This window comes from Oryzias latipes, chromosome 10 (assembly GCF_002234675.1).
Source record: "Oryzias latipes chromosome 10, ASM223467v1".
Classification (NCBI taxonomy): Eukaryota; Metazoa; Chordata; class Actinopteri; order Beloniformes; family Adrianichthyidae; genus Oryzias; species Oryzias latipes.
Genome location: NC_019868.2, coordinates 10,459,035 through 10,476,011, shown reverse-complemented (window position 1 = coordinate 10,476,011; position 16,977 = coordinate 10,459,035). Strand labels below are relative to the sequence as shown.

Below are 16,977 nucleotides of genomic sequence, written 5' to 3'. Positions count from 1 at the left end.
TCTCAAAATAGTAATGACTGGCTTGCATATGTCATAAAAACATATTTTTATTTGCATTTGTGATATGTCATACCTTCAGCAATAAGACTGGATACATATAGATACGTCAGAACAAAATACCAACAATATTTCTAAGAACTTCACAAACATAAACATGAAAAAAATAAGCTTACGCTTTTGGCTTCTTTTTTTGTTTTCTTTTACATTATGAGAAAGGGCTTGAGCAACTTAATGTAAGTTAATTACGTCATGGTGCTTTCATTGCATGTAAAATATAATGTTTTTACTTTTTTGTTAGTTTGCCAATTATAGTTATATATAATTTCCACAATTGGCCAGTATCATACTATGGAGTTATTTCAGTCTCAATAATCAGAAATGCACACAACCGGTTTTACAAATACACACGCTCCTATTCACAAATGTCATTTTATGCAAACGTGAAAAATAAATTCGGAAATACACACCCTGTGTTTCACAAACACACACATTGTGTTTCACAAATGCACACTAAATGTTTTACAAATGCACAAAAAGTGTTTCTCACAAATGTGCACACTGTTTTTCACAAAAACATTTTAGGAATTCACAATAAATGTATCAGAAATGCACAGTAGGTGCTTCACAAACGTGATTTTTAGGTACACATGTGATGTGAACTCACAGATCATTCGAATTGCAGAATGTGCATTCAAAATCCCGTTCTCGTTTGTGAATCTCCCCGTGTGTGTGAGAGATTTTTCTACGGTGAATATTGAGACTCATCTGACGGAGCGGGTCGACTAATCTCACCATTGGCTAGTGAATCTGTCAATCAAACTCATCGGCAAAGCAGGCGGGTTCGCTTTTAGCCAATCGAATGGCCCCTTACACTCTTCACTCTCAACTGACGAGGGAGGGAGCTGTTCAGCACAGCAGTTGGGAGGACGCGGGCGGCAAACATGGCGGAGAGTTCTTCCGAACGGGATCAGTCTCAGCCCGTAAGTAATGCACTTAATTGATTATTATTCCCTCGTTGTACGTCCTGTAATGTTATTGAATACTAAGTTGAAGCGGTCTCCTTAGCCAAGTGACATGTGTGAATGCTTTATGAACATTTCAGCCGAGTCGTTTGCAGAGTACCCCCACCGCAAAATTAGCTTAGCTTAGCCTGTTCGGTCATATTTTTTATGAAAGCGGGGGAGGACTTATGATGGTTTTGTCAAGTTTTATACTTGGCATACCAGCTCTTCACACAACACGAGTAACTACAACCAACCAGGGGCCTCGAAACTAGCCGGGTTTCGACTCAAATTGTGTCTGCCTGCCCTGTGAGTGTGAGGGAAGTTTAAACTAGCGCGTCGGTTCAAGCTAGATATACAGCCAATCTGTAGGTTCTTGACATGATTCATAAGGAACTAAGGGGAAAACATGCCGGATTTACAGCAGCACAGAAAGTTTAATAAAAAGTATTGATTTAGAGACGGGAATTGTTTAAACACTGATGCTATGCTAACTAGCTAGTAAGTTAGCTGTTCCGTGTGCTGCCTTTATGTAAACACGATCCGGGTTAAAGTTAGACACAGTCTTTTCACAACCCAGACTTTAAGACGGGGTGGATATGTGCAACAAAGTTAATTCATATGACATTCATGAAAACGGCATTTTTTAAATATAACATACATGAATCCACTGTTGAATGAAAGAAGCCTCATTAAGTTTCTAACGTTAGAACCCGTATTGTGATGACCAGCCCTGTGAGATTGTGTCAGAGTGACAGCCACTAAATTCCCCGTATCTTTACTTCCAATGACGTAATGACAAGAATCCCGAACATTATGTTTTTAGGCTGTTTTGTAGTAGATAAGTAGTCACAGAAAGGGCGGACGGGAGAAATCTGCTGTCAACAGTGATTAGAGTAGAAGTTACTGTAAGTATTACACACAGGCTTCCTGTGATCAGAGTCTTGTCTCTGATTTTTTTTTAAAGCTGTTCTTTACTACAAGCTCAAGTTATCATAGCAAGAGTGTTTTAAAAAATTCCCCTTTCTAATATTTGAAAATTATGTAATTTAATCTCAAGACAGCTAAATGAACTAATCCATGTTTGTCGTGTTTTTATTTATTCTCTAGGAATTGCTGAAGTGTGACATCCTAAATACCTTTCTATTCTATTCTATTTCATATTTTATCATCCTATTGTATTACTGTTTTACCTGTCAATTGGGAATTTAGCATTTTTGCCCCTGTAAATATCTGTCAGTTGAAAGTATTTGTACTTGTATTCCATAGATCCTGCACCTGAAGATGGCAGACAACAACTGTGCAGACACCCACTTGCCCTTCTTCAGTGACGCTGTGAACGTTTATGGCTTACCTCTGAGGTATTCATGTTATTCATAAAGAAATCTTTCATTCACATATCAGGCAGTATAAGTACTTGGTTATTTGTACAAAAATAAAATAACTTTTTTTAGACTCCTCTGAAAACAAAGGCAACTCTAAAACTCTTTCCCCTCATGAATAACATTTCCCCCCCCCCCCTCAACAGTCTCTCACGCCTCGATTATTTTTTCCCCAGTGATACATGTAACCCACTCCTGCAATTTATCTAACCTAGAAATTCTACTTATTGGCATCATACATAAGAACATTACATTTTAAATTGATGTGTACCGTATTGGCGATGCATTTGTAATTATGTGTTTGAGACATGATTTTCATGTTATCGTCAGGGTGAGAGGAGATCACGGAGGAGAAAACGTGGGCATAGCTGAGTTGATGCTCACAGAACGTAGAACTGACACAAACGGCTTCATTGCAGCAAAAGTGTACACACAATCAACGGTGAGTTGAACCTAGTTTTAGACGCTTTAATATATACATAAAAGTGAATGATGTATAAAAAATAAATCTGACAATATAATGTTTCTTTTTGCTTTTTTCCAAATACAGGATTGAGCTCCTCTGGTGTGATGTCTTCATGACTGTTACTGGTTTATATTACAACATCCTGCACTCTCCTGAGGACCAAGACTTGCTCAATATCAGTAACATCACGTATTCTGCTGCCACTATATTTTCCTACCACGCATTCAGGCCAGTTTGGATGTCTTTAGTGACGCGTGGGACACCCATCCAATCAGGACGGAGCAAAGCATGACACCAAATCAGCTGTGGCAGTTGGGCTTGACCCAGAACCCTGTTTCTGATCCCTGGGTAAATGCTTTATTTCAGTGTTTTTCAACCTTTGTTCACTTGTTCCACGGTCTGACACCGGAATTATAACTGAGCGACTTTATCAGCAGAATTAAAAACAAGGAAGTGAAGACTTTAACCACTTCTGATGACATGTGATTAAGCCTTCAAGAATGATTGGCGGAGACAGTTAAAGGGGCGGGACTTTTCCTTACAAGGTTATAGCTGCAGCTAAATCACGGTACTGTCAACCTTATCAAAATGTATTTTATAGAATTAAATAAACACAAAGAAAAAGTCATTTTAAGATCTTTCATATTCCTAACTACTCAGTGTTTTATCAGTGCCTGTTTGGATGAACAAAGAGCTGATTTCCTGGAGGTGGGAAATGTTTTTAGATCAGTGAAGTAGGGCAATTCCCCACGGCACACTTGACCATCTCCCACGGCACACTTGACCATCTCCCACGGCACACTATTGTGCCGCGGCACACACACTGGTTGAAAAACCCTGCTTTATTTAATCTCACTGTACTGGGCAACTGATTTGTGTGCAGTTCGACTAAAGTGGAAAGTATCAAGAACAGTATAATGAAATCACAATGACTACAAGGAATTTTCATCAAAAATGAATGAAAAGTATTATGGTTGTGTGGTGCAAACTATTTCCCTAAATTGTTTGGTTTTTTAATTAAAGTAGGAAGAATAGCACATCTGCAAGTTCAAAATGCATCACAATGCATGGCCTTATGAGCCATCAGCTGTACTAATCTCACTACTTTGTTAAGAGTCACTTATTTGCAAATTAAAAACAGTTATGGAGATATGAGGTCTGCCTGCTAGAAACAATATAAGTTATTATTAGTCGGTCACTGTTCCTACATAATCTAAAACACAAAAAAAACAGTGCTGTTCATAAACAGTATATATTTTTTTTTTTTTTTTTTGTCAGGGTATGCTGGTTCCAGAGATTGAATGGGAGGAGAGTGGATCCATGGCTGAACCTCATCCTGGGATCAATGTCCTGGTATGGGACAGTCCCCTTTTGGGTCCACAAATGTTAGAACTGCAAGACGACATCAACCCATTGTGGAATTCACACCGTTTGGGAGTGGACCTACATCTTTACTGTCCCGTTTGTTTAGAAGTTAATTTAGGTGACATAATTACATACAGAAGAAGAGAGACTGAGGGGAGCAAGACAGAGTTCAAATCAATACTGCTGTATTGTTCAAGGGACTTCATTGTATGTAAGGAAGTTATGAAAATTAGTTCCAGTTTAAATAAAATTCAAATCAGTAGAGATCCCACATTTGCTTAAATTTTGATGTTTTAATCTGTCCATGTTTTCACTGAATTTTACTCTGCAATAAAGGGTGAATGTTTGCACTTTGTTGTTCTATGACCATCTTTTGTTGTGTAGTATTTAACCAGCTATAAAACCCAGAGAGATGAGGATCTTTTTTGCAAGGGTGACCTGGCGAAGAGGTGTATATGTATATGGTTACAATATAAAATCAATGACATTTGAGTTATTAAAAAAATAAAATTAAGGTCCAGCAAAGTGACTTCGGGCTGAGCAGGGGAGGTGTGTTGGGTATCTGTGATTGACAGTGAGATGAACTTGAGGTAATGTAGTCCCACTGCGTGGTACGGAGCAAAGTGATGCCAGTTTCTCCACAACACCTGTGGAAGTTGAAGATTTTTCTCCTCCACCTTCATATGATCAAAACCGTGTCTGAGTGTTGAAATGACGCTAGCATGAAAGCTAAGAGAATAACGTACAAACAATCCCGAGTGAAACGTCGATTGTAAATCTCATGACCAGTACAGAGTTCGATGGATTCTGTCAACTGCATTCAACCACTGTTGCCTTGCTCCCAGGTCCACTGAAAAGTTGCACAAGCCAGTAATTTTTGACAACCGAAGGCAAATAAACCGACAAGCCATGCTAAAGCTAACACGCTAACGACCGACTGGTACAGAATCAAATATGGGCGGGGCTTTTGCCACCTGCAGAAAGCGTAGAGAAAGTGTAAGGGGCCATTCGATTGGCTAAAAGCGAACCCGCCTGCTTTGCCGATGAGTTTGATTGACAGATTCACTAGCCAATGGTGAGATTAGTCGACCCGCTCCGTCAGATGAGTCTCAATATTCACCGTAGAAAAATCTCTCACACACACGGGGAGATTCACAAACGAGAACGGGATTTTGAATGCACATTCTGCAATTCGAATGATCTGTGAGATCACATGTGTACCTAAAAATCACGTTTGTGAAGCACCTACTGTGCATTTCTGATACATTTATTGTGAATTCCTAAAATGTTTTTGTGAAAAACAGTGTGCACATTTGTGAGAAACACTTATTGTGCATTTGTAAAACATTTAGTGTGCATTTGTGAAACACAATGTGTGTGTTTGTGAAACACAGGGTGTGTATTTCCGAATTTATTTTTCACGTTTGCATAAAATGACATTTGTGAATCGGAGCGTGTGTATTTGTAAAACCGGTTGTGTGCATTTCTGATTATTGAGACTGAAATAACTCCATAAGTATCATTATTCATTTTTTTCACCACCAGTAAATGAAGTGGTAATCAGCTGTAGTATTCATTTTAAAACTCACATTTCATATTGACATTTGGCAGAACAGAAAAAAAAGTCTGAGTATAATCTGACCTTGCTTAATTAATTTTCAACAAACTGAACTTAAAACTAAAAGTCAGCTGCCGCAACGCCAAAAATATGCAGCAGCTTGCAGATCTGTTTCGCGCTTTTTCCACTGACGCACGCGCTCACGTTCCATCCACTGACAATCGCTTATGTCGCCCCACATGTCATCTCACCGACAACAGTTTCAAGACACAGGGCCACTATTACGTTTTTAGTTTACCACGGCAAACTTATTTTATTTCCTACTCCATTGAGACAACTATTGTTGTAATATTGGCCTATATAAATAAAATTGAATTGAACTGAAATACTACAGTGCAGATTAATTTAAATCGCCTGTTCATGAAGGCTGACACGGAAAGTAATGTGCGTTGTGTGAAACTATAAGGTTTGATTAAAAAGAAGCAGGAGTATTTATTTAAGTGGGAGGAGTCACAGTAACAGCGTTGCTTGAATGAACCATTTCCTTATGACGCCATGGAGGAAATTAAGGTCATTGTGATAAAAGATTGTCACTCAAAACCCTTTCATTTTCAAATCCGATAAATACAAACAGATGGCAGATAAAGTTTTTATTATTGTCTCCTAGGTTACCGACCCCTGCTCTAGATGCAGAAAAAAGAATAAGACACACCGCTTGCTTAATTTTCCAACTAAACCAAATACTAAGACCTATTAAGAAATTATTCTAACAAAAACTTCAGTACACTGCTACAGTCTATGTTGGGCAAAAGACAAACAGGTCATCCTCCAAAGTGCTTTCTCACTTTGAGGGATTGTTCCATTGATTCCTCAGGATAACGTGCTGGTCATTTATGTAGACCATTGATGGAGACATTTTAAAAATGAGATTTATTAAAAACTATATATTGTCCAGATTGGACTGTACCAATGATCTAGTTGTTGTTTTTTCTGTTTTTTGAAACAGTATTACATGGGATTTAAAAATGGCCCCAAAAATGTTTCTGGTTTGCAAAGACCAAAACACTTATTTTCAAAAACACAATAGAGAAGTAAAGATTGGCCAAAGAGCGACAAACCTTCACCTTTCTGAGCTGCTCAGTCAAACAAGCTTCTGTGCCAAGATGAGCTGCATTGGCAGAACCCATAGTAATCAAATGAACGTTTGAATGATTAAGTAAGAAACAGATCCCTGATGCACATTCTGCCAGTAACAGCCCCCTGAGACATAGATGCATTTACACCTGCTGGAGTAAATCACAGTGCATGCAGAGCAGCTCATATTGAAGCCTTATGCTCTAAAACTGCTCACTGCTTCTCTGCAGTGTGTCATTATAAAGCCACGCCTTAACCTTCTTAAATTTGACCCAAACTAGGAAGACGCAAATGCTAGAGTTGTTGCACCAAAACTCTTTTTTTGGTGAAAGCCTGGTGTCATTTCAAAATAATTCCCGCGTAAGACAAACAGATTTTACACCAACTTGAATGTAATTACAGCTTAGTGTTGAGGATTCTTTTATCATCAAGACAACAATGGTGGTGTGTATGTGTGTGTGTGTGGGGGGGGAGGTTTTGCCATTTTTCAAAGCAGACAACTGAGGATTTCTTTTTGGGCTAAAAATTGTTCACTTTTAGGAGCTTATCTTTTGATTGGCATGTGGGTGGAATCAAAGCTTTACAATTTACCAATGACTTTTTTTTAACAATCTGAGGATGGCAGACTGAACTACAGTCAGCTTATTTGTCTTACTTCAGGCTTTATTTTTCCTGTGAAGAATCCAATGGGTGTTGTCTGTGTATATTTGTCTTTGGTCACATAATTTTGCTTAGTTCTCTATACTAGTTCGCTGATTTTTTGCAAATTGGTTACACAAGTAAAGCTTTGGTGCAATTTGGATAAGGAAAATCTACCATATCTTCAGCTGTGCTGATTTTTCACTTCACATACATCACTCATCAATTGGTCTTTACTCCGAGCCAATAGCTGAAGTGCTCACTTTGCTCACAGCCAATCACAATAAAATTCCTGCCTTTACATTCACTGTTTTTTGTTTATCTGCATTTCATACATTTCGCTGGCCCACCTCCACCCCGTTCTCCTCCTGGCTCTTCGATTCGGCGCATTCTGGCCGTAACCACCATCAGCGTCTGGGCTCTGGGGTCTTCTCACTTAGTCTGAGGTCATCACAAGAATGCAAGATGTCTCTGGCCCAGAGTCCAACCACTAAAGAGACTAACTGTTCATGCTTCACTATTACATTTTTCAATCACACTTTCAAGATCTCCCCTTACTGAAATGCCGTTTGTTTGATTTATTTATTTCTGTTGGGTCAGTTATTTTCTTGATTGCAAGTTGTCTGTTGAGTTCCTGGGGTGTTAAGGTTGTCCACCTCAATGCAACGTTCTGGACCCGTTTTTTTGGTTGAAAAAACATTCTCTTTTGTTCATTGGCTCCCTGACTTTAGAGATCCATTGCAAACCAGCCTGACAAATGCTGAGTTAAGAGACCACAGCTAGAAATATCATTATTATCCATCTCTATAACTTTGAATGTGTTGTTCAACCTGTACTTCTCATTGGAAGTGGAACCAGCACCTCAGTTTGAATGAAAACAGGAGATTCAGTCAATCAGATGTAGATGCAAGTTTTGAAGCAGTTGCGATAAAGGGTCACAGGGGTGGCCATGGTGCAGAGAGCTGTTGACCTCTGACTCAAAGATCGCAGGTTTGGTTCCCATCCTGACCGCCCATGTGTCGAAGTGTCCTTGGGCAAGACACTGAACCACACAATGCTCCTGGTCGTCATAGGTTGGTGTAAGTGTTCAGCAGCGGAACCACCATCAGTGTGTAAATGAACTGTATGGGGCCCTCAAGGAAGGTAGTATAGCGCTATATACTGTAAGTATATACATTTACCATTAACCATTAAAAAGAGACTGCCAGTTCCTCCACTCTATAAACACACTGGTGGGTATGTTTTACAAACTCTCATTCCTGTTTTTGGCCTGTTTTTGGAAAACACCAGTGTGCCGATGTCAAGCCATACCAAGATGACAACAGCGAGGAACCTAAGAAAATGGCTTTGTTTTGCCTAAATGAAAACCAAAGCATGGTGTGACCCCACCCACCATCCATCTCAGTTACAGTCATTTTGTGACGCTTACAAAGGTCAACAATATTTGGTATTTGATGTCACCTCGTTCAAAGTAATAAAAAAAAAACACAAAATCAAACTGAAATGTACGCAAAGGGAGAAGCCTCTCATATAGTCAGTCACTAGTGAGCAGTAAATCAGAAAAACAAACTTGCTACACTTGTCAAGTTAGTCCTCTGTTTGTGTGCTCTGGGTTTCCTTGTGGACGCGGCATTAAACAGTCGCCTGGGAACAAAGGTGTGACTGTTGGGGTCAAAGATAATTTGTTTTTGTTGTGTCTCAAAGGGGTGACGGGCTCTTTGCCTGAACATGGTATCGCAGCTTGAGCAAGCGTTGCTTTTTATAAATGTCTGTACAACAAGACCCTACACCATCCCCAGAAAAATAGGCATCTTGGATGATAATACCTTACATCTCAAATACTACGAGTGCCTCGTGGAAAAAAAATCTGAAAGCTTTCAATAGATGATGTGAAAATGTGATGCATTACCGACATGGATAAGGTTTGATAAATGCCATTTACCTCCTTAGGGTTTTTATGAAATCCTTTGTAAATGGTAACATTTGTAGGTTTATAATTTCTTGCAATTTTTTTTTTAATTATTTCATATATTTAATTTTAATATGCTTTCTGTTCAGCATTCTAATGCTTTTTGGTGGTGCTTAAAACTGGAATTTCCCCAATGTGGGATTAGAAACAGTCTTTTTTAACAGGAAAAAGGCTCAGCTAAGTTTATTTTATCCCAGCTGCGATAAGCAGCACCTGAGACTGGCATCAACCACACTATAACCTACAAAACCTTTAAATGTCAGAAAGCAAACATAAAAAACAAGTTTTAAAATCATCTTAAGTAAAAAAAAAAGCAAATAAGATGTGGTCTTAAAAAGGAAAATTGATGCAAGCCTCCAGTTTTAAAAGGGGAGTAAACCCTTTAACAATATAAACATATTTTTAAAGTAGGGGCAGAATCTCTCTTTTTTCAGTTTTTAATCAGAAATACGTTTGTCTCGTTTACTAATATGCCAAGCTTCTTCTTAAAAAGGTGCTTTTGCTCTTAGATTGCTTGCTGCTTCTCTGCTCTTCTCTAGAACTGCTGCTCTTCTAGTTCAACATGTCATCACAAAACCTGCAAAAAATAAAGCCACTCATCATTCATTCTGTTTCTTTCGGACTCATTGGCTTACGTGAGTAAACATCATGCCAAGGCAGATCACAGAAAAGCAGTTCTTTCTTAGACGAAACAGAAAAACAGAATCAGGCATTGCTCTAAATCACAAATCCCTCAAAGCTTTATGATTAGGACATATTTCTGCTACACTCTGAAAAAACCCTGAGAAATAATCTTATTCGCCTAAAAAAAAAATAAAAAAAATTTCTTGTCGTCTCGCTGAAGCGCACTTTTGATTATTATAAATGACACAGAAAGACTACTTCTTCTGACTGCACACAAAGATGCCTAGCATTAGCATGTGTGTTTTTCTCTTCCTTTTTTGCCATTGTTGAATGTATCAAGTTACTAGACAGCTACAATATAATTAAATAGATGTCAGGGAATTAGATTTTACTTAGAATGTACAAAAACAGGGTTCGAAAGGAATTTTTACTGTATAAATGACAACATTCATATAGAAATGACTTACATTTTAACAAACATATGTAATCTGCAGATTTAAATTCCCAAGCTACTGTACTTTTAGATGCTTACTGAATTTTACAATCCCATAATGTAAAACATTTGCGAATAATGTTAAAGACATTCTCGTGTATTTTTCTGTTTTGGCTGGAGTCGGCGGAAGTCTTAAAGGGAAAGCAAAAGTCCAAGAGCTGAATTGTTTTCTTATGAAACAAAGAAACGGGTGAAAAAAAAGATTTTCATTAATTTTGCTGAGTGCAAAAGCTACACTTTCTCTTAAAGAAAAAACAAAAAAAACAATAAACTGCTCTTTATAAGCAGAAAGCTTTGCCTCCCACAACTTTCAAATTATTGGTTAGTGTTAAGTTTGAATGTGTTTTGACATTCAAGCCTTTTTGCTGCTGATTTCAAGCAAAGAAAATCTTTCTGCTGCAATTGCTATACTGTCACAGGACATGGTGAAAATAATAATAATAGGAACAATGTTTATATTTCGAAGTAGGATTACAATCACTGACAATAAATACTAATATGAGACATATTCTTTAGAGAAAAAAATCGCAGGGTCTGCAAAGTTTATATCATCATTCAATTTTTTAACTCCTGTAAAAAAGTGTTTGTAAGTTTTCAAATCCTAGTACAAAGTATGGGAAAAAGTATAATTTATATCAAGTATGTTGTTTGTGTTTTGCTTGACAAGGCAGTGACAGTTACTGCTGAGAAAATGTAGACAAAAAGAGAAAGAAAAAGTATTTTTAATTCATATACATGTGGAGAACTTCACACAATTCTAAACTGCTTTGGCTCAAATTGAGTTGCATTTCCCATGTATGCGGTTCTATGATGTTGTATGCAAAACATCACGCAACAAATAACACTATGTATAATTCATGGCAACGTAATATTTTGCCGGGCAGAGTAAGAAAGATGTGAAGGAAAAAAAGGCATTATTTGAAATCTGAATGTGAGTCAACCTGAAAGAAAAGACAGTCCAGTCTACGACAGGTTAGAAAGACAGCCACCAGTGCAGATAAATTCCATTAAAATCAACCACCCATGAAAAATCTACATTTCTCCTGTAGTGACAGACAGGATTGCCACTCAGCAGTATTGTGCTCCGTGCTGTCAGAGAAAAACACAGGCTGCATCATGAGGATGCAAACAGTGTGGTTCTGCACCTTTGTGGAATGGATTTGACATGAAATTTCCAGGACAGACATTAGAAAACTTTTCTGATCTTTCAAAATCCCACTCTGATCTTTTTTTTTTCTAATTTAAAAGCGCTCCCAGTGGTCTTTTAAGTATGATTATTACGTTCTGAACCAAAAAAACCATCTGTGCTATTTTCTAGAACAGTTTCTGCAGAGTGGCAGCAGTTCATTAGTAAATGAGGACTGTTGGTGTGGAATAAGAGCACCCCTACTTCCCATCACTCATCTGTTCTGAAAGCTTACAGCCCCTTCCACCCCCAAGCTATCGTTAATGGTGCAACAAAAATGGCGAGCAATATTGGAGCCATCCAGTAACAACATTTTGAGTTTTAAAACCATCAAAGGTTGAACTTGAACCAAGTTCTAAGGAAAAAAAAAAATTTGATACATCGTCCATCTTCAAAACCTGCTTAGTCCGTTTCAGGATCAAAAGGTTGCTGGAGCCTATCCCCGCAACTATTGGCCGAAGCTGGATCCATCACGACAGGTCGCCAGTCTGTCACAGGGCAAAAATAAAAAATAAAAATAAGAACTGTCAACAAAGCACAGAATATGTGCTTTGTTGCCAGTTCTTATTTTTATTTTTTTATTTTTACAGATATTTACAAAGCTATCAGCTCTAAATATTTTTGTTGAATGTATCCCATATGTGTCTTATTTGTTGATGGGATAGTTAAAAGGTTTGCAGGCTTTGTGCGCCCCATCTGGGGCTTAAATGCTGTTTCATATTGTGATATCAGTCACCGCTGGTTGTTCATTACTGAACCGATCTAAAATAAATACAAGGTGTTCCAAATGCAAAACAACTGAACCACAATTGCACCAAAAATGGACAACTGAGACTATAAATCCTCAGTTTACAGGACAGAAGATCAGGATTGGTTCTGTTCTCTTGTTAACAACCGTGAACGACCGTATTTCAGAATGTAATAAAAAAAAGAAAGATTTCTTACAAATGGTTTTAGTCGGGATTTCTCCCTTGATAAAGTTCTGAAGGCATCAGTCACAGTGGACCCACCTGTCGTAAACGTTGAGCAGCCAGTTGAGACACATATCGACACTAAGAGGAATGTTGACCAGGATAGACCTCTGCTCCTCCAACTTCTCATACAGAGCTGTCAGGCCATGAATCACCTCCACCACATCCATCAGACGCTCCGCCTGCTGCACCTCCTGCTCCCGGAACACCTCGGAGAGGCCGCTGAGTGACACTAAATCCACTAAACAGGAAACAAATTCCTGTTAAAAGGCAGAAATATCCTGGAAATAGAATTTTCCTGCTGTGTAAGACTTTCATTCCCTTTCTGGAGTAAGATTAATGCATCGTTTGACTTCAGCTAATCACACAGCCACGGATACATTAAAAGCTGCATTTTGGCTCCAAAACCTGTTAGCAAATACATGCCTCTGAATTGAATTTCACACAAACATCCATTTTCATTCAGCAAATGAGAGCACCATCAACTGAACTGCTTGTTCACCCCTTTTAGCTACTTAAGTCCTGCGTCTGTGTTTCCAGAGTGGTGCCACAAATTTGATTTCTTTCTTCTAAAATAATTTGATGGCCCGTCCCCCACAGTGGACACATTTATGCCAGCTATAATTGGATGGCACAATAATGAGGTAGCAAAGAGAGAGGAGATTAGAGGAGGATTGTCAAGGTTGAGGAATCCTCTGAAAATGTAGTTCTTAGGAGAGTGGCACTGCTCAATCATTCACATGTGCTGAGAGAAAGAATGAGGAATCTGCAGCTATCAAGGAAGGCTGGCAATTAAATTCTGTAACCATATCGAGTCATAGACCAGAGCAGAGGGAGATAAGAGTGTAAAGGAAGGTAAGAGGAAGAGGAGCTGACAGCCGTTTTTCATGCATGCTGAGTTTTCATTAGACCTATTCAGGATGTAAAATTGAGGGAAGGAAGTCAGCAAGGTAAAAAAAAAATAGACTGAACATGAATGAACAACTATGCACCTACTTTTAAGGCACAAGCACTGTGAAAAACTGGGAATCTGATGTTGAAAGTTTTGAAAAAGTAAAAAAAGGAAGGTGTTGACCCTAATGAGGAACCCAATCAATCTTCAGCCAAGCAGCAAATGCTAATTACCTTCTATTTTGTACCTTCAATGGATTGAAATAATAGCTAGCTTTTGCAGTATGCCAGCTAACCTGACAATGATGAAAATGAGGAAGGAATGTGATGAGAAAAAAGTGTGTTTTTCGTTTCTTTGATTCAATGGGAACAGAAGGAGCAGGCATGAACATTTTCAAGCAAAACAGTGAAGTAGCAAGGATTCTTTCACAGTACAGAGGCATGCTACGGCTGATCATTCCATCTCACTCCAACAGAGAGCATGTCATTGAATTACTGGTGCTACAAGATAACCACATATCACCAGCCCGTACATGCAGCAGATGGAAAAACTTAAAATGAAATTCTGTACATACGTCTCAAAGCCTTCTGAACTCTTCGCAGCTTCATAGCCGTTCTATATGCTGAGAACTTGATGTTATTCAGATCCGCTGAAGGCAAGAGAAAAAAGGAGATTAGAGGCAAGTGAAACTCTAATTTGCTCTGAACCTATCGAGGAATTCAGCCTTATCCCTTCTCCTGTTTATCTCATCGATGAAAGAGTCATTAGCACTTTATTGAATACATAATATCATGGATAAATATATCTGAGTATTCATGTATGAGCATGGGATATAAACCGTCTCTTCGCTAAAAGTTTTTTTCCGCTAGACGAAATAAACTCTAAAGAACGTGATGTCTTTTAATTATCATTATTTAGAGGTTAAGCAGGAGGCAATCACAGCCTAGTTAATTGGGCCCCACAGGTTAACGGCAGTTGAAATAGAGTCCCTGAGGTGGTAAAATTTAGTTCACCTAATGAGCTGAGTGACAACGCCTTCAAAGCAGAAGCCCAGCGGCATCGCGCTGCTGGTGTTCCTTCAGCTCGGTAAGAGTCCTGGGCAAAAGAACCCTCTCAACTCACCCAGCGCTTGGTACAGCTCTGTCATCTTTGGATGGTCCCAGCAGGTCGTCTGGGCCTGGTGGCTTTTAGAAAAAAAAATTGAACAAAAAAGGAAAAAACATCTTATGATTTCATTTTACCGGGCCAGAAAGATCAGGGCAAAAAATGGAGTACAAATGATGAAATGGAGCAGAGAAGAGCAGGTGAAGCAGTAAAAGGAGTGAGAAGAAAGGGCAGCAAGTAACAGAAAAAGAGAGAAACCAAGGAGAGGAAAAGGTAATAACAGCTTACGCCATAAGCCAAGAGATTTTAAGTGTAGAAAGAGCATACAAGTGTCAAACATGATAAAAAGGACTTCTATTCATGTGTTTTGAAGCCACAACATGCTTTTGCTTGAATCAAATGTACGAGGGATACCTATATCTGCTTTTTTAACCCTGTGCTAAAAAGCTTTCTCGAAGGAATTGTACAAAAAAATTCATCAGCTGTAAAACAGATCCAATAAAAAGACAAGCATGAATAAATGAGTAACCTCAGAGCAGGAAGTCTCTCAGGACCCGGGGGCCGTTCAGCCCTGCACTCCCCATTTTACCATTGCAAGCGTATGTCAATTGCTGCCCATTGGAGTGTTACTTGGACCCGTTACACCTCCCTTCTCTATTGGAATATAAATACAGTCCATTAACGAGTGGCGCTCATGGACTGTGACAGTCAGTTCAATTGAAAATCATTAAAGCTATCAAAACATTGGTGTTTTAAAATAATATTTTTACCCAGTTTATGTGAATCCATATTTCATGGTAAGGCTATAACCGAGTAATATATTTAAAACTTACAGCTCTATGTTACTTTGTATCTTCAAACCATCTAAAGTCTTGAATATGAAGAAGAAAAACTTTAACCCCTTTGTATAAGATAAAAAAAACAACAACATTACAATCAAGTACAGTGAATAAGGAGAAAAGGTTAAAACAATGTTTTATATTACATTTATTTATTTATTATGATTTGCTATGAAGTCTTAAATGTTTAATGAATGGGAAAGGTCAGAAAAAATGGAGGCAGAGGGTTGTGTTTGACTTCAAGAAATTAAACTTTTTTCTAACATTTTACGTTGGGATTATCTAGAACCAATGACCTTTCAGTTAGACAGATAAAGTTTCTCCGCTTGTAATTTCTGTCCAAAAGGAAGTTTTTTATTGAAACTATTAATAAAAGTTATCCGCAGGAAGTTTTGGGGTTCGTTGTTTTTTTTTTTAGTAAACCAGTTTTGGACATATATCCTCTTTTTTTTTTTTTTTGTTTTTATTCATTTATGAAACAGCCTTTTTTTTCCACACAGCTTTATAATGTTCACGCGAACACGCTAACAAGTTGAAGTTTTTTTCACTTGATTGTCTTTTTTCAGTGGTTTTTCCCATTATTTTATTGGGAACACAATAGGCAAATATGTGTCAGGTGTCAGCAGGAAATAGGCTTTCCAGTCAAAACCATATAAAGGATATTGTTATTTTATATGTGATTGGGAGTTTTTCTCAAATGTCATAAAACTATAATGAATTTTGTTGAAAATGTACTAAATGACATCATCTAGGCTTTTGGTTTTATTTTGTTGTTTTTTATACTTTTTAACATTTTATTTGTCTAGCATTGTTGCTTGTCATGTTCACACCAGGTACAAGTTCCTATCACTGGAGTCTTTTCTGTTAGCTTATTCACCATCTGTCCGTTGTTTCTAATGGTCAGAGTGAGAACTTTCTTCTCTTTTTTTGTCAGGAATAAGTCTTTTTCCTTTTTGGGTCTGCCTCTGGTCTTCTTCATTTGGGTCTTCCATATGTTGTAAATCATGTCGCTGAATAGGAAAAAGAAGTGTGGAGCCTTTTACACTATGTTTTCAAGACATTAAGATCCAAATGAACAGCATCAAACAGAATGGATGTTTTAAATGATGTGTCTGTGTGTAATGCAGTAGCTTAAAAATAGAAATATCCTTGTTTTTGTATTACATTCTGAAAAATATCAAGTCTGTGGCTTTCATGAACATTCTTTCTCCTTGTGGTTTTTTAAATAAGACATAATTAGACACTAAATCAGACTATTTCAAAATTAAGAAATAAATTTAACAAGAAAAATATTTAGGGTTGTTAGCTTGTCGTTCACGCACAAACTGCACAGGAAAGCTTTGCTTATCATTTC

General features: G+C 38.0%; 1 protein-coding gene and 1 long non-coding RNA gene across 6 annotated transcripts in view; one reads left to right on the top strand and one right to left on the bottom strand.

The window, feature by feature from the left end:
• The window catches only part of drp2 (dystrophin related protein 2), a 259,517-nt gene that overhangs the window by 30,224 nt on the left and 212,316 nt on the right, over positions 1–16,977 (bottom strand). For all 5 annotated transcript variants that reach the window (XM_023959019.1, XM_023959017.1, XM_023959018.1 and 2 more), the window contains 3 exons: positions 14,803–14,864; positions 14,255–14,329; positions 12,828–13,029 (listed from right to left, as the gene is read on the bottom strand). In XM_023959019.1, the coding sequence (XP_023814787.1) occupies positions 12,828–13,029; positions 14,255–14,329; positions 14,803–14,864 (339 nt within the window). The remainder of the gene's footprint in view (positions 1–12,827; positions 13,030–14,254; positions 14,330–14,802; positions 14,865–16,977) is intronic.
• Positions 2,316–2,980, top strand: LOC111947975. The gene is made up of 3 exons (XR_002873967.1): positions 2,316–2,362; positions 2,714–2,825; positions 2,934–2,980. It is a non-coding gene; the product is annotated as an uncharacterized LOC111947975 (long non-coding RNA).